The sequence below is a fragment of the Bufo bufo genome, chromosome 5 (assembly GCF_905171765.1).
Source record: "Bufo bufo chromosome 5, aBufBuf1.1, whole genome shotgun sequence".
In the NCBI taxonomy this organism is placed as follows: Eukaryota; Metazoa; Chordata; class Amphibia; order Anura; family Bufonidae; genus Bufo; species Bufo bufo.
The window spans coordinates 33,390,427-33,412,002 of record NC_053393.1 but is presented as its reverse complement, the minus strand read 5'-3'; the positions used below and the strand labels follow the sequence as shown (position 1 = coordinate 33,412,002).

At 47.1% G+C, this 21,576-nt stretch overlaps 1 protein-coding gene across 1 annotated transcript in view; it reads right to left on the bottom strand.

The window, feature by feature from the left end:
* ZFAT (zinc finger and AT-hook domain containing) overlaps positions 1-21,576 on the bottom strand; it is a 182,627-nt gene that overhangs the window by 58,744 nt on the left and 102,307 nt on the right. Inside the window, exon 13 of the mRNA XM_040431869.1 lies at positions 3,110-3,248. Within this exon, the coding sequence (XP_040287803.1) occupies positions 3,110-3,248 (139 nt within the window). The remainder of the gene's footprint in view (positions 1-3,109; positions 3,249-21,576) is intronic.

Sequence of the window (21,576 nt, the reverse complement as noted above, 5' to 3'; positions counted from 1 at the left end):
AGTAAAAAATAAATAAAAAAAATCTAAAATAAAATGCAAATATAAGAACAAAAACACTTTCTTCCCCTTCTGTGGGAGGGTAGCAGCTCATCAAGCGCCTGCGTCTCCCTCAATGCTTTGCAATTGGCTCTGTGATCACACCTTTTCAATCCTGTAGAGATCCTGTAGTCCCTCGCATGTATCCAGAGAGATACATATAGTACATAAGGCCCCCACAATTCCCTTCTCCTCTGTATAGAAAGAGAGAGAGATGTTTCTTTCTATGAATTTAGAAGTTGGGATGAATGAATGAAAAGTATGTGGTCGCCTTATCTACTTCTCTATGAGATCACTACGACTGGAAGGGGAGCAGGGAAGCTACTGAGCATGTGCGTCCACCACTGAATGCAGGAGAAGGTGGACCAGCAGGATAAACAGCAGGGGGCGCTGCCAGAGAGGAATATATAATGTGCATAAAATAGTATATTGGAATACACAGTATGGGAGAATCCATTTAACTTCTTGTACATATTACCAATAAAAATAAAGAATAAATAAAACTAATCTAAGGGTTAGTTTAATACTTTTCTTTATTAAATATTTTTTTTTTATTGGTAATATGTACAAGAAGTTAAATGGATTCTCCCATACAGGGTGTGTGATACACCAAAAAATGCTGCAAGATATATTCTGCTCACCCAAGAAACAAGTAAAATCACTCAAAATTATCTGGTCGTCTAGGACAGAAACATTCGACAAGGGGTTAAAATATCTAAATTAAAGATCAAAAGGGAAAAAAAATAAAAATCTGTAGGAATTAAAAAATCATTTCCTATCCGTCTCGAACCGTACGGCTCATACATATGGAAAAGTAAAACCTCTCTCCAGAGGGCAGCGCGGACCCTCGTCTATGTATTAGGAATGAGAGCCTTAAAATAGTAATGGCCGCCTGGTAGCCACATGAATGTGTAATCGGCGCCTCGCGAAGGATTGATGTTTTATTAATCTGCATCAGGACGGCCACTTTCATCTTTAATAGTCCCTTATCACGAGCTGCAGGCTTAAGCATGAGGAGATGCAATCAGCTGGCGTTCCACCGGCCGGCCGCGGACACGTGGTCACCCTCAGCCCCGCTTAGTTCTGGATTATATATGAAACCTCAGTAACACGGCGGCGCAGAAGAAACAGGAAAAAACTTTCCTCTCCGTTATCTTCCCTCAGAGTCAAATCAGGTCTAGTACTCTAGTCACAGCCAGAGCTGTCATTCAAAATTCTGCTGGTCTCAGGCTACCAGACTGCACTGCATTGTGGGTGGTCACATGACCAGGTCAAATTTAGAAATAAGCTGTTGGGTCACACAACCGTCTACAGGATATAGGGATACCTAACTGCTGGGGGTCCGACTGTTGGGACGATGCCGAGAACGGGGTCCCATGTCTCCGTCCTGATGGAGTGGCGTTCCAGTCATACGGGACTGCTGGAAGTAGCTAAGCGCTGTACTCAGCTTTCTCGAGCAGTCCCATAGAGAATGAATGGAGCTCAGCCTGCCGATCCACCAGGACAGGTACGTGGGACCGCCACTCAGAATCGGTCGGGGGGGGGGGTCCCAGTGATCAGACCCCCAGTGATCAGTTCGCTAGCCTTATCCTGTGGACAGGGAATAACTCTAAAGGGGTGTTATGGTATTATCATATTGTTGACATATGCCCACGATAAGACTTTAATATGAGATCATTGGTGGTCCGACTCCCGGCACCCCCGCCGATCAGCTGTATGAAGAGGCTGCTGTACTCTGTGACGTCACGTTCATCAGTCACATGGTCTAGGAGCTCAGCCCCATTCAAGTGAACGGGCTGCGCTGCAATACCAAGAACAGCCACTATCAAACGAACGGCGCTGTGCTTGATAAGCAGCGGAGCTGTGGTCCCCTCAAACAGCCGATAGGAGGGCGTCCCAGAAGTCAGACACCTGCTGATCTCATATTGATAACCTAGCCTGAGGATAAGTTTTCAATATGGTCCCAAAAAAAACTTTAAATCTTGGTCCAAGCCTTTTAAAGCGTTTTTTCCAAGAGTTAAATATTGATGACCTATCCTCAGGATCAGTGAGGGTCTAACTCCCGGCGTCTCCACCAATCAGGTCTGTAGTGCCACCTGTAGGTAGATACAGTATATGAGGCACAGGGTAGCTACCGCTAGGTGGCACTAGAGAGACGGTTTTCTTCCTTCTGGAGGAGAGCTAATTTGCACTGTGTGAAGTGTCAGCTCTGTACGGGTTTTCAGCCTCTGAACGTTTCAGTTTAGTGACAGCAAGCAGAGGTCTTGAAATGAAATGCAAAGCTTTGCTTACAACATATACAGGGATTAATGGGTAATTTACATCAGTTTGATAGGATAAGCAATCGCTTTATGATCTGTGTGCGGCCGATTTCAGGGACCCCACTGATCCCGAGAATGAAGGGGCCACAGCATTGCATCCGCTTTGCCTTTTTCCTTGCACCGCGGCGCTTCTGGCCATGCAGGGAGCTCTAGCCGGCTCCATTCACTTCAATTAGACACAGACTTCAGTTCCCTGCCCTGTAGCCCCTTCATTCGCAGGATCAGAGGGGGTCCCAGAGGTCAGATCCCTTCCAGGCATGTCCTAATAATACATCATCACTTCACATGCTTTGAATATACTTTTAGTCAACGTGTATGTAAAGAAGAAAAAAAAAAAAAAAAAAGAGGACTCTGCTTGCTGTCAGTGAATTGAATAAGTCTGGAAACCCCTGCTGACGTAAATCGCTGAGCTGCGTAACAGTCTAGTCAAACTGTGGCTCTCCAGCTGTTGCAGAACTACAACTCCCAGCATGCAAAGACTGCCTACAGTTTTCAGCCTACAGCAGGGCATGGTGGGAGTTGTAGTTTTGCAACAGCTGGAGAGCCGCAGTTTGCCTATCACTGGTCTAGGCAATGGAAATTGTCACAGAAGAAATCTCCTTGTTCTGGATGTTGCAACAGACTGCAGCTGTGTGAACAGGATGTGGCGAGTTCCCATTCCCTGACAGCAAGCAGAGATCCTGAGAAATTGAGACACATACTGAAAGGTTATACGACTGATTTATTATGGGCAGGACAGGGCTGTTCCTTACCTTGGAGGACGAGGGCTTCGGAGGAGACTTCTCCCGCTCCGGAGTTGACACACTCTTCATTCGGATGTTTCTTGTTGTAATGTCTTTTCAGTGAGCCGGGAATATTACAGGAATAATGGCATAAGGCACAACCGAACGGCTGCAAGGAAAAGAAGAGACGCTGAGTGTGCTGAACGCAGACACCGTGGCCAGAATGAATTTAAATGCTATGTATACGCTATTTTTTTTTGTGATTACATTTTATTCATTTTGGACTAGAAAACATTTTTCAAATATTTCTTTATTAAAAAATGTTCAGCCATTTCTGAGATACAGGGGTTAAAGGGCATCTGTCAGCAGTTTTGTCCCTATGACAATGGCTGACCTGTTACATGTGCACTTGGCAGATGAAGGCATCTGTGTTGGTCCCACGTTCCTATGTGCCCGCATTGCTGAGAAAAATGATATTTTAATATATGCAAATGAGCCTCTAGGAGCAACGGGGGCGTTGTCATTACACCTAGAGGCTCCGCTCTCTCTGCAACTGATGCGACCTCTGCACTTTGACTTTAGGAGAAGTCAAGGCCAGGCATGATGAGGTCTTCACTGCCTGGTCCGGTCAATCAAAGTGCAGGGGACCCGGCAGCTGCAGAGAGAGCGAAGCCTTTAAGAGTAATGGTAACGCCCCCGTTGATCCTAGAGGCTCATTTGCATATATTAAAACGTAATTTGTTTTCTCAGCAACACAGGCGAATCTACATCTGACGCCTCCGAGGCGAGAACAGCCCCCCCTCCGCTCTATATCTGGTAATTTAGCTGTACAGGTGGGCCCTTGAGAGGTAACTCGTTCAGTGCCCCCGATCCCACGCATCTGCCTGGCAACTATGATTTACGGATTATGTAGAGCGTCGCCATTAGTCGTCTCTCTTTTTCCCCTGACGTGAGGCTGACAGGTATTCACTTCGCAGGTGCGTTCTCTATGTGCTGCTTGGAAGCCATTCAACAGCTTCTTGGCTCCACGTACGGATGTTTCTATAGAGACTTTGTAAGCGCGAACATTTGGAACGCTTATTTGGCACTTTTGCTTTTTTTTTTTTAACCCTTGGAGCACTGGCCTATTTTAAACCTTCAGGACCGAGGGTTTTTTTTTTTTTTCCTTTTTCTTTAACTCTGTATACAAAGCTGCACGATGACTTGGGGTAGTAGTTTTAACTGTTTCTGCTTTTTTCAGTTTTTTATGCCGTAAACGGAGCAGTATAAATAATACACTGTGGGCTGGTGTGGTCCGGTGGTCACCATGTGGTGTTGCGCCAAACTGGTGTAGGGATCCATTCGAAGGAGACCACCTTGACGCAGTAAGCCTATGCATTTTGATCCAAACATACACAAAGAGCCTCATGTTCAGGTTGATAATTGATGCTTAAGATCACCGCATGGCATGTAGGTGTCCGTCCATGTCGTCTTCTCTACAGCTTGGCGGTATAAATATCATTCTACCTTTACTCTACGGGTCGGTGCGATAACAGTGATACCAGATTTACACAGTTCATGTTTTAGTATTTCTGCTGAATTCATATATTTGCTTACTGAAAAATTTAATGGCTGCTTTCCAAGACCCAAAACATTTTTATTTTTTTAGAAAACCTAGCAGTAAATTATAAAACGTTATTTTAAAACTTTTTTATTAAAGGTTATTGATCTTCATTTCACCTTTTTCATCCCACTAGGGCACGAGAAGCTGTGAACATTGCTATAAGGCCTGGGAATACTTAGTATTCCAAAGCACTATTGCCGGTCAGTGTAAAACCACCAGACAATGGTGAGGAGCGTCTCAGTGCTGGTGAACTCCAAAACAGAATCTGCTCTGATAATGCCAATCTGGGACAAATCTGTGGTCAGGGGGACAAAGCTTCTCCCAGTGGGGTGGGGAGGGAAGTTAGACAATGCTGCTGCCAGTGGGAGAGGGGAGGGAAGTTAGACAATGCTGCTGCCAGTGGGAGAGGGGAGGGAAGTTAGACAATGCTGCTGCCAGTGGGAGAGGGGAGGGAAGTTAGACAATGCTGCTGCCAGTGGGAGAGGAGTGGGAAGAGACAATGCTGCTGCCAGTGGGGGAGGAATGGGAAGAGACAATGCTGCTGCCAGTGGGGGAGGAGTGGGAAGAGACAATGCTGCTGCCAGTGGGGGAGGAGTGGGAAGAGACAATGCTGCTGCCAGTGGGGGAGGAGTGGGAAGAGACAATGCTGCTGCCAGTGGGGGAGGAGTGGGAAGAGACAAAGCTGCTGCCAGTGGGGGAGGAGTGGGAAGAGACAAAGCTGCTGCCAGTGGGGGAGGAGTGGGAAGAGACAATGCAGCTGCCAGTCGGTGAGGGGAGGCAATCGAAGAGAATGCTGCTGCCTGTGGAGAAGTGAGAAAGGGGACACTGGTGTTATCTGTGGGGATGGGGTGGGAAATGGGGAGAACAGTGCTGCCAGTGGGAGCAGGGTGGAAAGGGGGACAATGGGGTGTCTTAGGGAGGAGGAAGACAATGTTGATGCCATTAGAGAAAGAGTACAAACAGGGGACAATGCTGCTGCCAGTGAGGAAGGGGTGGGAAGAAGGATAAAGACGCTGCCAGTTGAGAGACGGTGGGAAAGGGAACAATGCTGTAAGAAGTGGAGGAGGAGTGGGAAAGGGGAATGCTTCTGTCAGTCGGGGGAGGAAAGGCAAGGGAGGACAAAATGCTGCTGCCAGTTAAGGAGAGATGAGGGGTAACAATGCTGCTGTCTGTGGTAGAGGGCTGGAGAGGAGGACAATGCTGCTGCCTGTGGTGGAGGGCTGGAGAGGAGAACAATGCTGCTGCCTGTGGTGCTGAACTGTGGTATTTGTCTGGAACTTCTTTGAGCTGCACTGAGCTTCGTGGTGCTTTAGGGACGGGTAACATCACATACAAATATTTAGTGTTACACTGTGGTGCTTGGTGCTGCTAAGTTGAGGAAGGACGCTGCTTTGCACCGTGATATTTGGTGCTGCTAGGGGGCATTATTTGTGCCGAATTGTGGGTTTGAGTTGGAGTTGGAACTGCTGGGCTAATACGGGCGCCAAATGGTAGTATTTAATCACGGACTGGCTGGCGAGGATAGAGCAGAAATGGAAGTGTCACAAGCTCTGATATATTAGGCCGTTCTTCTGGAAGGGCCTAAGAAGATCTGGAGGACTTCTGATATGTCATAGTTTTTAGTTGTTGGGTATAGGTCAAGGTACAGATACTGCACATGTCCAATACAAGAGAAAGTTAACAAACGTGAGCTATGACGGAAGAATTACTAATTTAGTAGAAATTAAGCCAAATTTGGCATAAAAATATTTTATAATTACTGCAACTTGCTAAGCATCTTAGAGCTGCTTCTTCAACACATGGCATCACATGGACGTTGATATTTCAAACAAAAACATCAGAAATCGTCAATGCTGACCATGCCATAGCAATGTTCTGCTCAGCAGAACCTACCTGGACACCATAAACCAACACGTTTCAGTCCCTGCCCTAACCCCTTTGGTACTACTCAGAGGTTTACACATCTGTTAATCTGAAACAACAGATAAAGTACAACCAAGTCAATGGAGGGGTGTGCAGAGCAGTGGTCTCCAACCTGCGGCTCTCCGGCTGTTATGTCCAGGCCAGCAGGTAGAACCAGAAGTTGGTGACCACCGGCTTAGAACATGATTGCAGATTTCCAGTGACAAATGTCTGAGCAGTGCTTAAGGGGTTTGAACCCTACAGTAAGTGAAAGCTCCATCAGGTGGCCAAAACAGTACTTTGCAGGAGATTTGGAACTTTGTATCATAAAAACGGAATTCCATCTGCAACTGCGTTAAGATTAAAATGTATCATTTGGCAACAGGAATGGGACTGTTACCTTTATGATCAACTCTATAAAATAAAGGACATAACAAAAATAACCCTCCACTCAAGTAAAGAGGCGCGGAGATCAGCAAGGGTTGGCATAAAGATGGAAGGGATGATCTGGGGACTCGGGTTGGATCACGTCTGGGGACTTGTCCCTGCTGCAGCGGTTTATACACCTAATACTAGAATACATAAGAACATGAGTTAATAGATGCTGAAGCGAATTAAGGGTCCATTCACACGTCTGTATGAGTTTTGCGGATCCGCAAAATACGGACATCGGCAATGTGCGTTCCGCATTTTGCAGACCGCACATCGCCGGAACTCTCATAGAAAATGCCTTTTCTTGTCCGCAATTGCGGACAAGAATAGGACATGTTCTATTTCTTGGCGGAATGGAAGTGCCGATCCGCAAATGCGGATTTGGACAGCACATTCCGGCCCCATTGAAAATGAATGGGTCCGTACCTGTTCCGCAAAATTGCGAAACGGATGCGGACCCCTTTTGCGGACATGTGAATGGAACCTAATGCTGAGCCGCACAAGCTCACTGTCCTCAGTATGCGGAGTGTGAATGTAAGAAAACAATGCAAGCTGCGTGCCGTCATCTGTGTGCTCTGCCTCAAGGTCACCCGCAACCCCAAGTGACATCTTCCAAGAAGAGAAGAACAATTGCAAATATAATTACTATGAATCAGAATTTTGCTTTTACAAGTCAATATATCCGAATATATAGAAAGGAGAAAACTAGTAACATAGAGGACAAACTTAGAGCAGTTTGGGACTTTATCATATGCAGCAGTATTATAGTAGTTATATTCTTGTATATAGGAGCAGTATTATAGTAGTTATATACTTGTACATAGGAGTCAGTATTATAGTAGGTATATTCTTGTACATAGGAGCAGTATTATAGCAGTTATATTCTTGTACATAGGAAGCAGTATTATAGTAGTTATATTCTTGTACATAGGAGCAGTATTATAGTAGTTATATTCTTGTACATAGGAGCAGTATTATAGTAGTTATATTCTTGTTCATAGGAGCAGTATTATAGTAGTTATATTCTTGTACATAGGAGCAGTATTATAGTAGTTATATTCCTGTACATAGGAGCAGTATTATAGTAGTTATATTCTTGTATATAGGAGCAGTATTATAGTAGTTATATTCTTGTACATAGGAGCAGTATTATAGTAGTTATATTCTTGTACATAGGAGCAGTATTATAGTAGTTATATTCTTCTACATAGGGGAAGTACTATAGTAGTTATATTCTTGTACATAGGAGCAGTATTATAGTAGTTATATTCTTCTACATAGGGGAAGTATTATAGTAGTTATATTCTTGTACATAGGAGCAGTATTACAGTAGTTATATTCCTGTATATAGGAGCAGTATTATAGTAGTTATATTCTTGTACATAGGAGGCAGTATTATAGTAGTTATATTCTTGTACATAGGAGGCAGTATAATAGTAGTTATATTCTTGTACATAGGAGCAGTATTATAGTAGTTATATTCTTCTACATAGGGGAAGTACTATAGTAGTTATATTCTTGTACATAGGAGCAGTATTATAGTAGTTATATTCTTCTACATAGGGGAAGTATTATAGTAGTTATATTCTTGTACATAGGAGCAGTATTACAGTAGTTATATTCCTGTATATAGGAGCAGTATTATAGTAGTTATATTCTTGTACATAGGAGCAGTGTTATAGCAGTTATATTCTTGTACATAGGAGGCAGTATTATAGTAGTTATATTCTTGTACATAGGAGGCAGTATTATAGTAGTTATATTCTTGTACATAGGAGCAGTATTATAGTAGTTATATTCTTGTATATAGGAGGCAGTATTATAGTAGTTATATTCTTATACATAGGAGCAGAATTATAGTAGTTATATTCTTGTACATAGGAGCAGTATTATAGTAGTTATATTCTTATAGGTAGGAAGCAGTCTTATAATAGTTATATTCTTTAAAAAATTATAGCATTTTTATTTTAGTACAAAAGGGCAGTTGTCTAGTAGTTCATGAGAAAGCATAGCTTTTATAGTGGGTTGCTGCCAGTCTCCAGATCAAGTGTCAGCAGCTACCATTTGGCTTCCATCATCCAGTTGACTATGCTAGACAAGCCTCTACTTATACAAAAAATACTGCCATCTAAGCATAATAAACATTTCCTTGTGCATAGTAAAACAATGAAAATCCAGCGTCTAAGATATTCATTCACATGACTTGAAGAATTTTGCTTTAAAAAAAGGTAGATGCTGTATTTGCAATTTCTCAGCCCCACAGTGCCGAGCTGAAATACTTGGGGCTTGTAGATGCAATATGAAGGATAAACCTTTCTTGGTTAGTTTAAGCTCCGGGGAGTAATACGTCTCCGGTGCAGTATACTGTAAGGAAGTCTGGATTTGGCTGCTGAAGCTTAAGAAGTCAGCTGAAGAATCTCTCTGTAAGGCTCCTCTGTGGCATGTGAATCCTCTGCTAAACCCGGATCTCTTGCATAACTTATTTGGATAATATAAAACCTGTAAGCTTCCTCATGCTGCCGTGAATCGTAAAAGGTTGTAGACTCCAAATTCACCACGTAAAAGGAAATTTAAAGATTTAAACATAAAAAATATAAAAAGACACTGATCAGCTCAATGCCAGCAAGCTGCCATGAAGGCCTAACTCCAACAGGGCCACATACATACACTACTCACAAAAAGTTAGGGATATTTGGCTTTCGGGTGAAATTTATAGAAAAACATAAAAAGTTCAGCCTACAGTGATATTATACACTGCTCAAAAAAATAAAGGGAACACAAAAATAACACATCCTAGATCTGAATTAATTAAATATTCTTCTGAAATACTTTGTTCTTTACATAGTTGAATGTGCTGACAACAAAATCGCACAAAAATTAAAAAATGAAATCAAATTTTTTAACCCATGGAGGTCTGGATTTGGAGTCACACTCAAAATTAAAGTGGAAAAACACACTACAGGCTGATCCAACTTTGATGTAATGTCCTTAAAACAAGTCAAAATGAGGCTCAGTAGTGTGTGTGGCCTCCACGTGCCTGTATGACCTCCCTACAACGCCTGTGCATGCTCCTGATGAGGTGGCGGACGGTCTCCTGAGGGATCTCCTCCCAGACCTGGACTAAAGCATCTGCCAACTCCTGGACAGTCTGTGGTGCAACGTGACGTTGGTGGATAGAGCGAGACATGATGTCCCAGATGTGCTCAATTGGATTCAGGTCTGGGGAACGGGCGGGCCAGTCCATAGCATCAATGCCTTCGTCTTGCAGGAACTGCTGACACACTCCAGCCACATGAGGTCTAGCATTGTCTTGCATTAGGAGGAACCCAGGGCCAGCCGCACCGGCATATGGTCTCACAAGGGGTCTGAGGATCTCATCTCGGTACCTAATGGCAGTCAGGCTACCTCTGGCGAGCACATGGAGGGCTGTGCGGCCCTCCAAAGAAATGCCACCCCACACCATTACTGACCCAATGCCAAACCGGTCATGCTGGAGGATGTTGCAGGCAGCAGAACGTTCTCCACGGCGTCTCCAGACTCGTCACGTCTGTCACATGTGCTCAGTGTGAACCTGCTTTCATCTGTGAAGAGCACAGGGCGCCAGTGGCGAATTTGCCAATCTTGGTGTTCTCTGGCAAATGGCAAACGTCCTGCACGGTGTTGGGCTGTAAGCACAACCCCCACCTGTGGACGTCGGGCCCTCATATCACCCTCATGGAGTCTGTTTCTGACCGTTTGAGTAGACACATGCACATTTGTGGCCTGCTGGAGGTCATTTTGCAGAGCTCTGGCAGTGCTCCTCCTGTTCCTCCTTGCACAAAGGCGGAGGTAGCGGTCCTGCTGCTGGGTTGTTGCCCTCCTACGGCCTCCTCCATACTCCTGATGTACTGGCCTGTCTCCTGGTAGCGCCTCCATGCTCTAGACACTACGCTGACAGACACAGAAAACCTTCTTGCCACAGCTCGCATTGATGTGCCATCCTGGATAAGCTGCACTACCTGAGCCACTTGTGTGGGTTGTAGACTCCGTCTCATGCTACCACTAGAGTGAAAGCACCGCCAGCATTCAAAAGTGACCACAACATCAGCCAGGAAGCATAGGAACTGAGAAGTGGTCTGTGGTCACCACCTGCAGAACCACTCCGTTATTGGGGGTGTCTTGCTAATTGCCTATAATTTCCACCTGTTGTCTATCCCATTTGCACAACAGCATGTGAAATTGATTGTCACTCAGTGTTGCTTCCTAAGTGGACAGTTTGATTTCACAGAAGTGTGATTGACTTGGAGTTACATTGTGTTGTTTAAGTGTTCCCTTTATTTTTTTGAGCAGTGTATAATGAAAGTCGGACATTAAGTAGAGGCATACAATGGTGATTTCCTCATCTCAAACAATTTATTGGAACAAAAGCCGACCAGTGGTGGGTATACCGCTACAATAACTTGTCATGTGGCCTCGAGCATCAAGTACAGCTTGACAATGACGTCTCTTCCAGTTTACAAGTCGACTTATCGTTTGCTGAGGAATTACATCTCAATATTCTTGAAGGGCGGCCCTCAGGTCATTGAGGTTCTGGGGTACAGAGTTACGAGCCTCTACACGGCAACTCAGCTGATCCTATAGGTTTTCTATGGGATTCAGGTCTGGAGAAAGTGCAGGCCTCTCCATTTGAGGTCCCCCAGTCTCCAGAAGCCGTTCCCGAATGATGGACCTCGATGAGCTAGCACATTGTCCTCCATGAAGATGAAATAAGGCCTGTGTTGGTCATGCAGCCGCACAATGACTGGATTAATGATGTTCTTCAGGAAGTATGGGCTTGTCACTGGACCATTCACAAAGTGTAGGGCAGTTCTGTACTGACTAGACACACATGCCCACACTGTACCACCACCACCACCAAGGGCTTGTCTGGTGACAACAGTGGCTGATGCATAGCGCTCTCCAACCTCGTTGGTGGCCCATCATTTCTGCTCAGTGAACAGCACTGAGGCCCACTGGTCCCTCGTCCAGCGTAGATGCTCCCTGGCCCATGGAAGACGATGACGCTTGTGCTTGGTGGTGTGGTCAGGTATACCCTAGCAGGTCGTCTAGTACACAGACCTCGCTGATGTAAACTGTTTTGAATGGTCTGACGTGACACTTGGGTGCCTCTCACCTCCCTTAAATGTGCCTGGAGTTGTGTGGCATTCATCATCTGGTTCTGCAGGGCATTGTTCACAATGAATTGGTCATCAGTGTGGGATGTGGCCAAAGGAGGTCCACTTCTCTGCCTTTCTGTGACTCTTCCGGTCTCTCTGTATCTCTGATACAACCTGCTGATGACACTCTAAGCTCAGTGGCCACTTCCATCTGAGAACATCCTGCCCGAAGCTTTGCAAATGTGAGGTACTGTTGATCAATTGTTAGGTGTCGTCTTGGTCTCATGATGTCAAAATGTGAACAGCATGATGAGGAGGACTGTTTACATACCAATTCCAATTGAACCAGGAAATGTATTGGACGATTCATGGATCAAACACCTGTTGCGAATTTTGCAGTCAAGCTCCTTGTTAAAGAACAGCAAGTTGTGCAAAAAGCACTGAAACATTGAACAGTTGGACATGTGCATTCAAAAGTTTAGAGAAGGTCACATTAAGTTCACCTGTAAAGGTTAGAGTGCATTTAGGTTCATCCTAAAATTTCACCCACAAGCCAAATATCCCACAATTTGTGAGTAGTGCATAATACATCATCCTTTCAAGGCATGTAGAGCCAAATGACAATCTGCGTATTAAGAAATCTGGTCGATCGTCTCGTGGTAACAGAGGTAATACTGGCAGCTGGCTTAGGTGGCCCCAGTAAACAATCTGACATTTTAACATTTCGTCCAATTTAATCAATCGAAAAGTTTAAGACACCGTTTAAGACGTTGGCATAATTCAGAGATAAATCATAGCTGTGTGCATAACTAATCCCGTCCGTGTAGAATATGCTGTAGGCAGATATCCAGCCATCAGTCAAAGCTTGGCACAAAATGCAAAATGCAAAGTTCTGTGCCAGCTTGGCAAAGGAAAACTCGTCTTTTTTTTATATTTAACTTTTGTTTTGCAAAGGTTTTCCCCCTACATTGTACAAGTTTTAAGAGAAAAACAAGTTGATTTCTTTCGGCTTGATTAGATAATATAAGACCCCCGCCTCCCCCAGAAATGGGTGTCAATCTGACAACCATATGTCTACGTGGCCCTCGCTGATCCTGCCGGGCAGCTGCTCATCCGCCTTCACAGAATCAACATGGTTGTCCAGTCGAGCCGGACGGCACATTGTATGCGTAGTCAGGAGTCAGCCAAATGTCTATGGCCAGTTAAAGGGGTTGTTCATGGTTAATGTAATAATGGAAATCAGACATCTTCTAGATCAGGGATGTTCAACCTGTGGCCCTCCAGCTTTTGCAAAACTACAACTCCTAGTATACCTGGACAGCCTACAGCTATTAGGGCAAGCTGGGAGTTGTAGTTTTGCAACAGCTGGAGGGCCGCAGGTTGAGCATCCCTGATCTTGTACGGTACACGACAGTCTCTTTCTAACAAAGCTAGAACCAGCCCTGTACCTCACATGGATCCAGAGATCTCCTCATTCATTGCTCTGCTAGATTTATATCAGGCTGAAAGCTCAGGGGGTGTGCCCTTTCTGCTGTAGCTGTATCCCCATCACAGCTCAGGGGGTGTGTCCTTTCTGCTGTAGCTGTATCCGTATAACAGCTCAGGGGGTGTGCCCTTTCTGCTGTAGCCGTCTACCCATCACAGCTCAGGGGGTGTGCCCTTTCTGCTGTAGCTCTCTCCCCATCACAGCTCAGGGGGTGTGTCCTTTCTGCTGTAGCTGTATCCGTATAACAGCTCAGGGGGTGTGCCCTTTTTGCTGTAGCCGTCTCCCCATCACAGCTCAGGGGGTGTGCCCTTTCTGCTGTAGCCGTCTCCCCATCACAGCTCAGGGGGTGTGCCCTTTCTGCTGTAGCCGTCTACCCATCACAGCTCAGGGGGTGTGCCCTTTCTGTTGTAGCTCTCTCCCCATCACAGCTCAGGGGGTGTGCCCTTTCTGCTGTAGCTCTCTCCCCATCACAGCTCAGGGGGTGTGCCCTTTCTGCTGTAGCTGTATCCCTATAACAGCTCAGGGGGTGTGCCCTCTTTGCTGTAGCTGTCTCCCCATCACAGCTCATGGGGTGTGCCCTTTCTGTTGTAGCTCTCTCTCCATCACAGCTCAGGGGGTGTGCCCTTTCTGCTGTAGCCGTCTCCCCATCACAGCTCAGGGGGTGTGCCCTCTCTGCTGTAGCTGTCTCCCCATCACAGCTCAGGGGGTGTGCCCTTTCTGCTATAGCCGTCTCCCCATCACAGCTCAGGGGGTGTGCCCTTTCTGCTGTAGCCGCCTCCCCATCACAGCTCAGGGGGTGTGCCCTTTCTGCTGTAGCCGTCTCCCCATCACAGCTCAGGGGGTGTGCCCTTTCTGCTGTAGCCGTCTACCCATCACAGCTCAGGGGGTGTGCCCTTTCTGTTGTAGCTCTCTCCCCATCACAGCTCAGGGGGTTTGCCCTTTCTGCTGTAGCTCTCTCCCCATCACAGCTCAGGGGGTGTGTCCTTTCTGCTGTAGCCGTATAACAGCTCAGGGGGTGTGCCCTTTTTGCTGTAGCCGTCTCCCCATCACAGCTCAGGGGGTGTGCCCTTTCTGCTGTAGCCGTCTCCCCATCACAGCTCAGGGGGTGTGCCCTTTCTGTTGTAGCTCTCTCCCCATCAAAGCTCAGGGGGTGTGCCCTTTCTGCTGTAGCTCTCTCCCCATCACAGCTCAGGGGGTGTGCCCTTTCTGCTGTAGCTGTATCCCTATAACAGCTCAGGGGGTGTGCCCTTTTTGCTGTAGCTGTCTCCCCATCACAGCTCAGGGGGTGTGCCCTTTCTGTTGTAGCTCTCTCTCCATCACAGCTCAGGGGGTGTGCCCTTTCTGCTGTAGCCATCTCCCCATCACAGCTCAGGGGGTGTGCCCTCTCTGCTGTAGCTGTCTCCCCATCACAGCTCAGGGGGTGTGCCCTTTCTGCTATAGCCGTCTCCCCATCACAGCTCAGGGGGTGTGCCCTTTCTGCAGTAGCTGCCTCCCCATCACAGCTCAGGGGGTGTGCCCTTTCTGCTGTAGCCGTCTCCCCATCACAGCTCAGGGGGTGTGCCCTTTCTGCTGTAGCCGTCTCCCCATCACAGCTCAGGGGGTGTGCCCTTTCTGCTGTAGCCGTCTACCCATCACAGCTCAGGGGGTGTGCCCTTTCTGTTGTAGCTCTCTCCCCATCACAGCTCAGGGGGTGTGCCCTTTCTGCTGTAGCTCTCTCCCCATCACAGCTCAGGGGGTGTGTCCTTTCTGCTGTAGCTGTATCCGTATAACAGCTCAGGGGGTGTGCCCTTTTTGCTGTAGCCGTCTCCCCATCACAGCTCAGGGGGTGTGCCCTTTCTGCTGTAGCCGTCTCCCCATCACAGCTCAGGGGGTGTGCCCTTTCTGCTGTAGCCGTCTACCCATCACAGCTCAGGGGGTGTGCCCTTTCTGTTGTAGCTCTCTCCCCATCACAGCTCAGGGGGTGTGCCCTTTCTGCTGTAGCCGTCTCCCCATCACAGCTCAGGGGGTGTGCCCTCTCTGCTGTAGCTGTCTCCCCATCACAGCTCAGGGGGTGTGCCCTTTCTGCTATAGCCGTCTCCCCATCACAGCTCAGGGGGTGTGCCCTTTCTGCTGTAGCCGCCTCCCCATCACAGCTCAGGGGGTGTGCCCTTTCTGCTGTAGCCGTCTCCCCATCACAGCTTAGGGGGTGTGCCCTTTCTGCTGTAGCCGTCTCCCCATCAAAGCACAGGGGTTGTGCCCTTTCTGTTGTAGCTCTCTCTCAATCACAGCTCAGGGGGTGTGCCCTTTCTTCTGTAGCCCTCTACCCATCACAGCTCAGGGGGTGTGCCCTTTCTGCTGTAGCTGTCTCCCCATCACAGCTCAGGGGGTGTGCCCTTTCTGCTGTAGCTGTCTCCCCATCACAGCTCAGGGGGTGTGCCCTTTCTGCTGTAGCTGTCTCCCCATCACAGCTCAAGGGGTGTGCCCTTTCTGCTGTAGCTCCCTCCCTGTAACTTTCATAGCTAGTGGCAGTTGAAGGATGTTACTGAGCATGTGTGACCACCTCAGTGAGGGGAACACAGTGAGCAGGTGGCACTATACGGATACATTTTATTGAATAACTCAGTGGCTATACTACAATTATGCTGCATGTGCAGTGAAGAACTGAAGCCAGGGGCAGGACACCCACATTCCTGGGCAGATCTCAGGAGACCAGAGGATAAAAAGGAATAAAAGTGGATTTTCTGAGCAATGATGAGTTAGAAAAAGGCAACAAAGGCCACTTCAGGAGCACATGAAAAAGGTACTGTAGGCAGTTTAAACCTCATAATCAAGGTGACAGGTTTCCTTTAAGAAACTTTGTTTTAAAAAGTGTAAAATACAAAAATAGCCAGTACCTACCTGTTAAAAGGGGGTCGTCTCACTTCAGCAAGTGGCATTTATTATGTAGTGGAAGTTAATACAAGACACTTACTAATGTATTGTTTGTATACATGTCGTCTCCTTTCCTGGCTGGATTCATTTTCCCATCACATTATAGACTGCTCGTTTCCATGGTTACGACCACCCTGCAATCCAGCAGCAGTGGTCGTGCTTGCACACGATAGGAAAAAGCACGAGCTTTTGTGCTCTCTCACAGTCCTGGCCACCAACTTTTCCTATAGTGTACAAGCACGACCACCACTGATGGATTGCAGGGTGGTCATAACCATGGAAACTAGCCGTGGATAATGTGATGGGAAAATGAATCCAGCCAGGAAAGGAGACTACATGGATACGAACAATACATTAGTAAGTGTCTTGTATTAACTTCCACTACATAATAAATGCCATTTGCTGAAGTGACAACCCCTTTAAAATCTCCCGCTGCTCCAGCTCCGCCTCTGCTGGTCCTGCAGAGATGATGTCACATCATGTATGTGACTGCTGCAGCCAATCGCTGGCCTCAGGGGTGATGCTTGCCTATTTAGCACGTGGCTGCTGAGACCAGCGACTGGCCGCAACAGTCGCGATGTACATGATGAAATCGCTGCAGGACCGGCAGGGACTATTGGAGTGCCGGGGTTTCAGGCCTTCTCAAGAATTTGACTTGGCCTGTGTTCACACCTTTGCAGGCGTGAGGTGCAGTTTTCTTCTCACATTATGTTAAAAATGAAGCTTTTTTTGCCACCATGGCGACATGTGAACGCAGCTCTTACAATGTACCGTGAGGAGCCCTGCATCTGCGAGTCCGGTTTTTATTCACTGGCAGTAAGCAGTGAAGGTTCTCACTGAATGACAGCAAGCAGAGAGGAGTGAGGTATATTAGAAAATCCCACAGCTTCTTTATCATACAGGGTGCCCCTTTCATTTCCAAAATTCCCTTCCCCCTTCCCACACGACCCTACCTACCGTCCGCCCACACACGGGCTAATAATTAGAGTCATTAGTGTCATCTCCGGCCGATGATTACGTCTGAAGAGGTGTTGTTCTGTATTCAGTTTATTGAGAACGCAGCGGGGACGGAGCGCAGGTTATACAGCGGATGGTGCGGAGGGCTGAAAGGAGCGCCGCACGGGGCCCTTTAATTATTCATCCTCTGTAATTATTGATTGAATTCCTGACTGTTTCCTTCTGTTTATCAAACTAAGAGATGTGAGTTTAAAGGGAACCTGTCATCTCCTATAACCCCAACAAATACAAAAAACACTCAGGTTTGACACAACTTTTCTTGCTTCTTCATCTTGGCGTTCTGCGACATTCTTGCATCGATGCAGCAGCTGCACGCGCCCACCCTCACCTTACCTGCAATTTGGGTAAACTATTACTATGCAATGAATGAGGAATTTCAAATGAAAAAAAAAGTATATATATTTTTTTTTATGTACATTATATTTTCCTCTCTGCTGTTTATCCTTCTGGTCCACCTTGTCCTGCACTCAGTGGTGGACGCACATGCTCAGTAGCTTCCCTGCTCCCTTTCCGCCTCTCTGTGCCGGTGTAGAAATCTCACACCTTTCATTCATTTATCCCTAATATATCGCTCCCTCTAGGCCAGGAATGCTCAACCTGATAGATCCTGCGTAAACAGCGGCTTCGGTCAACATATAAATAAGAGAATGTATTAAGGGCTCATGCACACGAATGGATTAGTTCTCTCTGTCCATTCCGTTTTTTTTTTTGGCGGCCCGTATGCGGAATCATTCACTTCAATGGGTCTGTAATAAAAAACAGAAATGACTCTGTGTGCATTCCGTTTCTGTATGTCCGTGTGGCCGTTCCGCAAAAAAGATAGAACGTCTTCTTTTATTGTCTGTTTTGCGGACAAGGATCGGTATTGTTACAACGGAACCAAAAAAAAAAAAAAAAAAGATGGATACGGTTGTCACACGGACACCAGTTTTAATAACAGACCCTTCCCGCGTACGACGCACCAGACTTATTAAGAGGTAATAATTCCGGAGGATCTTCAGGAGTTCTGTGCGCAAGAAAACAAGGGAGCTGGCACCAATTTCAAGTGTAGCGTGCGCCTGTTTCTGGGCACACGTTGTTAAATGAGTCGGACCACCGAGGTCCTGCCCCCAGCCTACCTCCTCCCGCCCACTTCTTGTAAGAGGGGTCAGGGTGGTGGGGAAACAAAAAACGGGACTCGCGTCAACATTCGCCGCTTTTCTTTTGCCAGGTTACAGTACAAACGTCATGCCTTCCCCCATAATGTGTATGGCCAGCTTCAGTCCATATACACCAGACGCGTGCGCGCTATATCAGTGTATGTGCCTTCTATTACATGGGTCCCATGCCGTCTTCCACATACAGAATATCTAGATTCCCAAGCAGTCGCCGTAGGGTTTCCCATATTTCTTGAGCAGGTACTGAACCGCTGTGATGGGAGCGCCATCATCCAGAGGTAATAGGATGCGAGTTTAGGTTAATGCAGGGTGGTCACGTCTAGGAAACAACGAAGTCTGGTCCTGGAGCATTGCCGCTACGGCCAGGGATCGGTCACACAATCTGGCATCACTGCTGAAGACAACAATAGGCCCCATCGGTCATGTATGGCACCTCATCACTTCCGGGATGAAAACAAAGCGCAGCAGAGGAGCACAGAAGCATCGCCACTGCAGCATTGGGGGATATTAGATGTGGGCACAGTATTTTTATCAGGCGAACTCTTAAAAAAATATATATATATATATACACATGTATATGGCCAAACGTATACCACCTCCTGGTATGCAGCTCGCCAACACAGTGCGACCGATGTCAAAACCACTTTGACACGGATAAAGCTAAGGAGGCGCCGTATGGACTTTCTTGGTCGGATGCTGTGGTCATGGCTCCTAGGGTAATCAGTCAGCCGGCCAGACAGGGATGGTACAGGGGTACTGTGTCCCTTTGTAGCAAGGCCAGAGTTGGCATAGGGAGTCATATAGGCCAGGTATGAATGGGATGGTCAGGATGGCCAAGGGTCGATATTAGGATGTTACTCGGGGACCAGCAGAAGTCCTAGGGGAGATGCTGGACAGTAATAGGCAAATCGACAATGAAGGTACCGAGCAAGGATGAGGGAGGACTGGAGACCGGAAGCAGCACGTTCGTAATAGGGATAAGGAAGGCACTGCCCAAAAACCATTTAAAGGGAACATGTCACTATGAAAATGTGAATTAAGCTGTAGGCTGCATATTATAGCGCAGGAGGAGCGGAGCAGAATTATATATAATTTTATATATTTAAATTACTGTTCATTCTGGGCTCTGAAGTCTTGAGACGGTCCTATCAGGGACTGACAGCCTTCCCTCTATGAGGAGACGGTCCTATCAGTGACTGACAGCCTTCCCTCTATGAGGAGACGGTCCTATCAGTGACTGACAGCCTTCCCTCTATGAGGAGACGGTCCTATCAGTGACTGACATCCTTCCCTCTATGAGGAGACGGTCCTATCAGTGACTGACAGCCTTCCCTCTATGAGGAGACGGTCCTATCAGTGACTGACATCCTTCCCTCTATGAGGAGGAGGTCCTATCAGTGACTGACAGCCTTCCCTCTATGAGGAGACATCCTATCAGTGACTGACAGCCTTCCCTCTATGAGGAGGAGGTCCTATCAGTGACTGACAGCCTTCCCTCTATGAGGAGACGGTCCTATCAGTGACTGACAGCCTTCCCTCTATGAGGAGACGGTCCTATCAGTGACTGACAGCCTTCCCTCTATGAGGAGACGGTCCTATCAGTGACTGACAGCCTTCCCTCTATGAGGAGGAGGTCCTATCAGTGACTGACAGCCTTCCCTCTATGAGGAGGAGATCCTATCAGTGACTGACAGCCTTCCCTCTATGAGGAGGAGATCCTATCAGTGACTGACAGCCTTCCCTCTATGAGGAGGAGAAGGTCCTGTCAGTCACTGATAGGACCGTCTCCTCATAGAGGGAAGGCTGTCAGTCACTGATAGGACCGTCTCCTCATAGAGGGAAGGCTGTCAGTCACTGATAGGACCGTCTCCTCATAGAGGGAAGGCTGTCAGTCACTGATAGGACCGTCTCCTCATAGAGGGAAGGCTGTCAGTCACTGATAGGACGTCTCCTCATAGAGGGAAGGCTGTCAGTCACTGATAGGACCGTCTCCTCATAGAGAGAATGCTGTCAGTCACTGATAGGACGTCTCCTCATAGAGGGAAGGCTGTCAGTCACTGATAGGACAGTCTCAAGATTTCAGAGCCCAGAATGAACAGTAATTTAAATATATAAAATTATATATAATTCTGCTCCGCTCCTCCTGCGCTATAATATGCAGCCTACAGCTTAATTCACATTTTAATACTGACATGTTCCCTTTAAATGGTTTTTGGGCAGTGCCTATCAGTGACTGACAGCCTTCCCTCTATGAGGAGGAGGTCCTATCAGTGACTGACAGCCTTCCCTCTATGAGGAGGAGACGGTCCTATCAGTGACTGACAGCCTTCCCTCTATGAGGAGACGTCCTATCAGTGACTGACAGCCTTCCCTCTATGAGGAGGAGACGGTCCTATCAGTGACTGACAGCCTTCCCTCTATGAGGAGGAGACGGTCCTATCAGTGACTGACAGCCTTCCCTCTATGAGGAGGAGGTCCTATCAGTGACTGACAGCCTTCCCTCTATGAGGAGGAGACGGTCCTATCAGTGACTGACAGCCTTCCCTCTATGAGGAGACGTCCTATCAGTGACTGACAGCCTTCCCTCTATGAGGAGGAGACGGTCCTATCAGTGACTGACAGCCTTCCCTCTATGAGGAGGAGGTCCTATCAGTGACTGACAGCCTTCCCTCTATGAGGAGGAGACGGTCCTATCAGTGACTGACAGCCTTCCCTCTATGAGGAGACGTCCTATCAGTGACTGACAGCCTTCCCTCTATGAGGAGGAGACGGTCCTATCAGTGACTGACAGCCTTCCCTCTATGAGGAGGAGGTCCTATCAGTGACTGACAGCCTTCCCTCTATGAGGAGAAGGT